Source organism: Gekko japonicus, unplaced genomic scaffold (assembly GCF_001447785.1).
Source record: "Gekko japonicus isolate JY-2015 unplaced genomic scaffold, Gekko_japonicus_V1.1 scaffold1400, whole genome shotgun sequence".
NCBI lineage: Eukaryota > Metazoa > Chordata > Lepidosauria > Squamata > Gekkonidae > Gekko > Gekko japonicus.
The window spans coordinates 116,488-125,034 of record NW_015166462.1 but is presented as its reverse complement, the minus strand read 5'-3'; the positions used below and the strand labels follow the sequence as shown (position 1 = coordinate 125,034).

At 50.4% G+C, this 8,547-nt stretch overlaps 1 protein-coding gene across 1 annotated transcript in view; it reads right to left on the bottom strand.

Annotated features, from left to right (window-relative positions):
* The window catches only part of SPHK2 (sphingosine kinase 2), a 24,159-nt gene extending 17,249 nt beyond the window's left edge, over nt 1–6,910 (bottom strand). The window contains exons 1-2 of the mRNA XM_015412062.1: nt 6,824–6,910; nt 5,219–5,904 (exon numbers count right to left, since the gene is read on the bottom strand). Coding sequence (XP_015267548.1) covers nt 5,219–5,642 — 424 coding nt within the window. The 5' untranslated portion in view covers nt 5,643–5,904; nt 6,824–6,910. The remainder of the gene's footprint in view (nt 1–5,218; nt 5,905–6,823) is intronic.
* Nucleotides 6,911–8,547: the final 1,637 nt, after the last annotated feature.

Below are 8,547 nucleotides of genomic sequence, written 5' to 3'. Positions count from 1 at the left end.
AACTAAGCAGAGGCTCTTTGGAAAGAAGCCTGGGAAACCAGCCTTAACCAAGCCGCCACCCCCCACCCACCCCAACAAGCTGGAAGATGCGCCTGCTTGTTAAAAATGTCATCGGCTTGCACCGGTGGCCACAGCATGTCTCCATCTAAGCTGTTCTGAACATCACGTTCAGCACTGGCTCTCAGATTGCTAAAATCAGCCCTTGTGTGAGTAGGATGTGCGGCGGGCGAGGGGAGGGGGGGGGTCAGAGAACAACTACACTGGCTGGCTGAGTTTAGGTGGGGGCAGAACCCCGGCCTGGATAGCCCAGGCTAGCCCGATCTCATCAGATCTCGGAAGCTAAGCAGGGTTGGCCCTGGCTACTCTCTGGATGGGAAACCCAGGGTTGTGATGTGAAGGCAGGCCATGGCCAACCACCCCTGAGCAGCTCTTGCCTTGGAAACCACACAGGGTCACCACAGGTCAGTTGTGACCTGACGACGGTTTCCACCACCATCACCGCACCCATAGCAGCAACATTTAAACAGGGTAATCCCCACATACGTGGCTTCTTTCTGGGCCACCTTGTTGGAACGGGCAGAACCTGCTGTTACCAGCCTTCAGGGCTCTTTTTGTAGAAAAAGCCCAGCAGGAACTCATTAGCATAATAGGCCACACCCAACAGCAAAACTCATTAGCCTATTAGGCCACACCCTGATGAGTTCCTGCTGTTGGGTGTGGCCTATTATGCTAATGAGTTCCTGCTGGGCGTGGTCAACTCAGGAGCCAGCCGGAACTCCGTTCCTGTGCGTTCCTGCCCAAAAATAGCCCTGCGCACCCTTTAGATTAGGGGATGCCACAGGATCCCGTCCGATTTCTCCATGCGCGTGAAGCAGCTGCACAATGTTTCTGAAGATCGGTCACAAGATATCAACACGAGGCCAGTGACCCAGGCGAACGTGACCTCATCAGATCTCGGAAGCTAAGCTGGGTCGGCCCTGGTTGTGAGGGGAGACCCCCCCGAGGAAGGCCGGGGCCGCTACGCAGATGCAGGCAATTGAGGGCAAACCACCTCTGAACCTCTCTGGTTTTGCAAACCTCATGAAGGGGTTGCCACGAGTTGGCTGCAGCTATTGGAGGGGGGTGGTGATTATTTGTGTGGGTGTGGGGGCGCACGTGCGGGCCTGAAAGTCATGGTTGACTTCTGGTGACCTGTAGAAGGACGTTTCAGAGAGGTGGCTTGCTATTACCTGCCTCTGCCTCCCAGCCCTGGTACTCCTTGGAGGTCTCCCTTCCAGGCACTTGCCAGGGTCGGCCCTGCTTAGCTTCCGAGATCGGGCTTGCCTGGGCTGTCCAGGTCGGGGCGAGTTGGCTGCAGCTTGACGGCGCTTTCCACCACTGCCATCGTCAATATGCCGCTAGGATCTCTCCCCCCCCCCCCCCCCCCCACAATGCCAGGCAATGTGAGCCGCCCTGAGCCCGCTTGCGGGGAAGGCGGGTTATAAATACAACAAACAAACAAATAAATAAATTGTTTCTCTTTCCATCTGAATCTGGAGGAGCAACTGAGGTTCTGGCCCAGGGCCTTGAGCTAGGGATGGCCTGTGTGAGGCTGAATAAGATGCAGCGGAATCCAGGTTTGAGAAGTACTGCTAAATCAGGGACACATCTGCTCGGGAACTAGATATTCCTGCCCATTCTGGACAGCGTTGCGTTCCCTCTGGAGAGGAAAGCTAACCTGTGGATCTGGAGCCCACCCATACGAGCCCACCCCAGGCACACAGACAGCCTTCACAGGCCTTGCCCTCAAGGTCCAAACCATCTGAAGTGTGGTGGGTGGCAACAGGGCCTTTCCAGTGAGGGCACCAAGGATGAGGAATGCCCCTCCCACCAAGGGAAGCTTGTGTGACTCCCTCACAGTTCGTGTTCAGGAAGAGCAGGTGGAGGACCGGTCTCCCAGTCGGTGTGGATGGATTTTTTTCCTTTTAGAATGAAAGGCAACCCATCGCACAGGATGATCTGCCTGGTGCATGTTGATCCTGTCTTTCCACAAAAGAGCTCAGGGTGCCATTCGTGGTTCTACCTCCCTGCCCACCCCCACCCCCGAGCAACCCTGTGAGGTAGGTATGAACCCCAGCTGCCTTCTACAGCCCAGCTGGTACAAACCAGGCAGTGACTCGGTCTGGAGACAAATACCCTCAACACAAAAGTTATTACCGTCTGCGTGGCCGGCAAAGAAAATCAGTTGCAGTTAGGAGGAGCCTATTTACGTATCAGCACAGGGCCTTGTCAATGTGGTAGCCCTTCCCTCAACCCCACTCCTTTACGTCTCCTCTCCTATGCCCTGTCCTGCACGGTGTGATGCAGTGAAGCACTTTCCTTTCCCTTGAAGGGAGGAAGGCCAGGAAGTCCTTGCCAGCGGAGGAATTCACAGCACGGCAGGCAGACTTGTCGAGCGAAGGCTAAATCGACCACACCGCCCCTGTTGATCTCACTACCCAGAGAGGGGAACACCACATTTTGCCTCCTGGTCAATACACCATCAATTGCGGCCTGACTCACAGAACTCGAGGGGAGCCATTGAGAACTGCCTCGGTGCTGTCTGTTTCTTGGTCACGCGAGAATATGCCAGAGGGCAGGAGGCACAGAGCCAAGAGAGGCAGCTGAAAGGGACAAGATACTCTCACAATCTCTAGCAGAAGAGCTCTTTAAGATGAAGATGAGCTCCCGGAGGAGATCCGGGCCCTGCGGGACCTTGTGCAGTTCTGCAGGGCCTGTAAGACGGAGCTCTTCCACCAGGCCTTCGGGTAGGAGCCGCCGCCGTCGCTATACCACCACCGCGATGCCACCATACATCTACCGTACCCTGGGGAGGGGGGTAGATGCCGCCCAAATAACTGTGTTGGGGAAGGATTGTTCCTGGCGCTCACGCTATTAAGAACACTAATTGTAAATGTGGGCCGCTGTGTACTGTGTATAATGTATGTAGACTTGTAGCACCAAATTTTTATAATGTATATATTATTGTTTTATAATTTATAAATTTTTATACTTGTTGTTAGCCGCCCTGAGCCATTGGGTAGGGCGGGATAAAAATCTCAAAAATAAAATAAATAAATAAATAAATAAAGATGAGTTCCATATTGTTGTAAGGGGCGGGGGGAGAGAAGGGAACAGAAATTGACGCTTGTTCCATTAAACAAGAAGCAAAACCCAAGATCTAGGATTCCAAGATGGAAGATCCAGGCACCCTGGCTCCCAAATTCCACCCAAGGAAATCCAGTCCAACCACTAGACTGTTCCTATCTAAGATGCATTGCATATCGAGACAACATCAGAACAGGAGTGGCAAAGGACTCTTCTGCCGGGGGTGAGCCTGCCTTCTTCCCACTTTCCCAGTGACCATGACTGGGATACGTACCAAAGAATCAAAGTGAGACTCGACAATTAGCCACGCCCTTCCTCCCAGGCTTCAAGCAAGGTGACCACCTTTCTTTTTTAATTAAAAAGGCACAATATTTATTCATTTAAATGGTCAGTCATTTTTCCCCCCTTTATTGAAGTGCATAATTGATTTTTCAAATGTAAATGTGCTGGGCACGGCAGAAATGGGAAGGAGAATCTGTGACATTACGAGCGCTAGGAATTAATGGCATGAACAGTTTCTGTCACAGATCGGTAGAACTGGTTTTCTCTGAGTTTGACCCAAGGGATGTAAGGGTTTACCTGAAAAGACTACATCGAGCATGCTTCCAGAGGGAACCCTGCCACTCCGGTAATAAAAGTTCACGCCCTAAACAGCTTTCCCCCCAGACCAAAAGCTGCACTTGGGCCACAATTCTGGGGAACTTATCTGTGCTGGTCTTTAAATGTCGCATTCTACAACCCAACTGCCAAACAGGTGATAAGTGTCTTTAAATGAGTAACTCATTTAGCGACTTGAGAAAGCGGGAATAGCCAAGAATTCTGGGAGCTCTACAGCAGAGGCTTATGGGTTAAGAAAAGGGAAACAGAGACACAGGCAGAGAGGAAGGAAGTTTCATGGAAGTCTAGACAAAGTGATGACTAAAGCAGTAACGGCTGTCGTCGTCCCCCCCCCAGACACTTATCAGAAAGGCAAGTAGGGCAGAGTTAGATAAAAGGAAGACCAGGGTGCAGCCTGCCATGTGACTGGGGCCAGAGAACAGATGGAATCTTTCGCTCGTCTGGGCAAAGGCACTGCATCGCTTAGGAGGCTTTGAGAGCCAAGGCACCTCAATCAAGACAGGGAGCTTGTTCCTTACAGGAGAGGCAACAGAGGGAGCCGCTGTGCCTTAGTTTTTAGAAATAGAGAAGGTTAGGGCAGATCTACACATCTACCTAAATCATATGGTGGAGTCATACCACTGTAGACAGCGGAGCCGTTGTGCCTTAGTATTTTGAAGTAGAGAAGGTTAGGACAGACCTACACATATACCTAAATCGTATGGTGGAGTCATACCACTGTAGACAGCAGGCAGGCAAATGGAAGGTAATCACATTTTGGAAGGCTCTCCTATCTGAAAGGATCCCTTGCCAAGCCCATGGGGGGCATTTGGGGGCAATGCCCCCCACAGATGAGCATTGCCCCCTCAGGAAAAAAAAGTCAAAGAATTTTGTTTTTTTAAATGTAAGATGCATGTGCGGGTTCCAAAATGACCTCAGGCACAGTCAGGAAAGCTTCGGTCTCATTTCTCTTTTTCCGGGTTGAAAAATAAATAGGTTTTTAAAAATGCAAATAAAATAAAATAAAATTGCAAAATGCAAAAGAGAGAGAGAGAGTCGGATATTCCCCACCCCTCCCTGGCTTGCACAGAAAAGCAGCCTGGAATCAAGTCTTTCCAGCCAAAAGGACTGGAGGACTACAGGTCACAGCGGAGCTGGAGCTGCTTCTGCTGCATAAGGAGCAGCAGGCATGGCCAGGGCCCCCCCCCCCCGGATTTCTCCATGCCCCACCAACCAAAATTTTCTGGCTATGCCCCAATCCCTTCATGTAGAATTCTAACACACCAGGTGGGATCTAGCCTAGAGCCTTCTGTCTGATGTGGTAGCCTACCACAGGTAAGGCAGGTTTTAGCTATTGAAGCAGTCAAAAATGCAACGACGCATGTTCTGTAGCAATAGAGACTAGGGAGGACTCTATGGTGTGTGGGCTGCCAGGACCGATTGCTTCACTGGGCAGGGAGCTCAATAACCCACGTGTTAGATCGGGTATCCTTACCTGTCTCACTCGAGATGGGAATCCCCAGCACCAGGCATTTGATGGCAGCCGCCCATTTCTCCGCCATGGCTTGGTTGTCCACGAAACTCTCGGCGCCGTCAACCTGAAAGGTCCTTGCAGTCCGCTGCCGTGCCCGGCCGGCACTCACTGCCACTTTCCGTTTCTTCAGCGGGTAGGCATAGATGCAGAAGTAAGCCGACCGATCAGCCAGCGTGTGACTGCGTAGCGTGTGACATCCCGCCACATCAACCAGGCGCACCACCGTCCGGTGATCTGAGTCTGGCTTGGGCACCAGGCGTTGGATGTGCAGTTCTGTCCATGTGAGGCTGAGGGCATACCGGATCCCTTTGGGGGGATAGGTCCCAAATTCCCCATGCAGCAGTGTTTCGGAGCCTTCCCGACACACCTCCAGAGCCAAACTCATCTTGCCGTGGAGACCCAGCTTGGCGGTTTAGTAGCCTGCTCTCTCAAGTGCCCTTCAAATAGGTTCCTCCACAGAGCAACCTATCCTCTTTCTTAAGCGCTCTCCTAGGGCTCTGGATTTGAAGAGCAGAATTTAAAATCTTTTCGTTTCCACATATGTTTCCTTAAGCTTCTAAATGACTGGCACAGCGGTTTAACCGAGAACCTTTCTCTGCAGCAGAAACATCCCTCCACATTCTCCCTTTCTTCATTCAGGAAGGTCCCTTGTATCAAAAAATCAAACAAGTTTCAAGAGAAGAAACAAAACTCCCAGCTTCTTCCACCCCCCTTCTCACTATGGGGGAAAAAAAATATGTGGTCGGGTTGACATTTAAAAGCCACAGGAATTAAGACCAACCTGCCTGATCTTGCGGAGATTTGGAACAAGGGGCAGGAGAGAAAGAGTATGCTGTCCAATCCAACAGGGAGCAGAAGAGAGGAAGGAGAGAAGAGCTTTCGTAGGGCAAATTGTGAACTGCTTAGTAAGACAGGTGCCCCTTTGGCTCTAGAGCGAGAAGATCTCGTTCTCAGCAAAGTAATTTTGCCCTCCAGCAAAGGGTTTAAACATATGCACAAGCAGCTTTCCAATTCCCATCAAACTAAGTAACTCACAGAACCTCCCCACTTCTCGCAATCCCCCCATCGGCTGTACAAGAGTTCACAGAAATTCAGGACCCCACCACCACCCTAGGGGTCAGGAAAAGGGGAGAGGAAATCTGTGCTCAAAATAGAACAAAGGATGCTGAGAGTCATCAGCTCAGGTGATGCTGCAGTGGAAAGCAAAGGAGAAGCAAAAAATGAGCAAGGGGGGGTATGTTGATCACAGGTCCTCCACCTCCATGGAGAAAATAACTATTTGTTTAAACAAAAGAGTCAAACAAACACACATACCCCAGCTGACTTGGGAGGTTTACTTTCAACTGCAGCACCCACCCGGTTTCGGTTTTACCTCCAGCTCACATTAGATTGCAAATCTAACCCACCTGATTAAAGGGGTCCTCCGAAATAACCCAACACCGCACTTTTGTACATTAAAGGGGGGGAAGGGCGAGAGGCTCCCGCTGTTGCTGTGGAAATAACAGAGCTAGGCTGGAGGGGGGGGGAAGGGTTAAAAGATTTTTTTTTAAAAGACACCCAACTCACCCCCTCATCAGGCACCTTTTGTCCAAAACAAACAAGACTTCACTGAGGAGAAGGGAGAAGGAGACAGCAGCACCTCCAACAGAGTTTCAAAATACCTCTGCACACCTGCTAGCCTTTAATATCTCTCCCTGGCACCTCCTCGCATGAACGTCTTTCCTCCCTGCACGCCTCATTCCCTTCTGCCTCGATCCCTCCTTCTTCTGCACTCCACCCTCTCCCCTGCCTTTCCCTCTATTTTCCCCCCCACCCTCCCCTCTAGCTCTGCTTGCTCCACTCTCTTCCTAATACTAGACCAGGAAGTGTTCTATTTTCTACCTGGAGGAGGAGGAGGCATGGGGAGGACACAAAGGAGCGGGGGCGGGGGGCCTACTAGCCTATCAAAAAGCAGCAAACGCCTATGCTAAACCAATCAGAAATCGCATCCCTATCCACCTTCGAAAATAGCATTCGATCTTGGTGTTGGAGACTGTCATCTTTGGTGAGGGCAAAGCGGCCATCTTAACTAAGGGGCGGAGAAGCCGCTCTCCAGTAAACATGCTATATAGTATAGGAAATGATACCTACCTAAATAAGACGTGCGTTGTTCAAGGCTGCTGCTGCTGCTATTATTATTATTAATAATAATAATAATAATAATAATAATGTTTTCTCCACAGTGATCAGGAATCGCTGGCTGTGTGGGCAAGGTCAAAGTAGGCAGAGACTTCATTCTCCCTTAAAAGCAAACGGCGGCCATCTTTAGTAAGAGAAAAGAACGTCAACTCTGGCCCCAGCTATCAAAGCGGAAATGAGGGCATGGCAGCCCTTTTTAACTCGGGTGAACTCCCAGTGGAATGAATGAGGTGGCCATCTTAAGTGAGGGAACTTGGAAGGAGACTCTCGCAACGCCCTCGTGGTTTTGCGGCCATGGTCAAAAGGTGGCTCTTTAAAGGGCCTCATAAATGTAACGAACGGAGCTAGCCATCTTTGTTATGGGCATACAGGTTTTTATTACTTGATTGGTTGTTTCTCTCCTCAGCCACTGAGTGAGCACATGATAAGGCAAACAGCCCATTTTAGCCACAGGCAAACCGGGGAGCTTTTGCTGTTTGTAATCCCAAAACATCACACGGAGTGTTTTCAGCACATGGCAACAGAGAGTTACCTGTATGTCTGCGCAATTGCTGTTTTTGAAACGTCTGCAGCACTGTTCGGTTTGCTAACCTCCATCCCCTAAACAGAGTGACACCATTCGAAACCCAGTGGCTTCAATGTACTTCGAAGCTGTCACTGTCTAATTTCGCCATCCTGATTACACTACAGGGGCACAAAGGAAGGAGCGTTTTCCCACAAGTCTGCATTCGGCTGAAGGCTAGCTTTAGGTCTGTGCGGCTGTGGGTTTCAGCTGAACTTGCCTCAAACCGCTATCCTGTGCACCCTTACTGGGGATTTGCTTCTGAGCAAGCAAACATCGCAGGGAGTCGTCACATTCGCTGCCACCTAAAGCATGTTCTCTTGGGTGGTGGTGGGAGGCCTCTGTTGTCAAGAGGACAACATTAACACATGGAAAAAGTTCTCGCAATTCGGTTTCCTGAAAGATCTTGTACCTCCTAGTAATCAATTTGTACGTGACCTATTTGCATCTTGAAAACAACCTGCCGCATTCTGCCCAATATTGCTGAGGAATTCCATGTCTGTAACTTTGTATTTCCCAAGCAGAATAATTCGATTTCGGCAGATTTAGA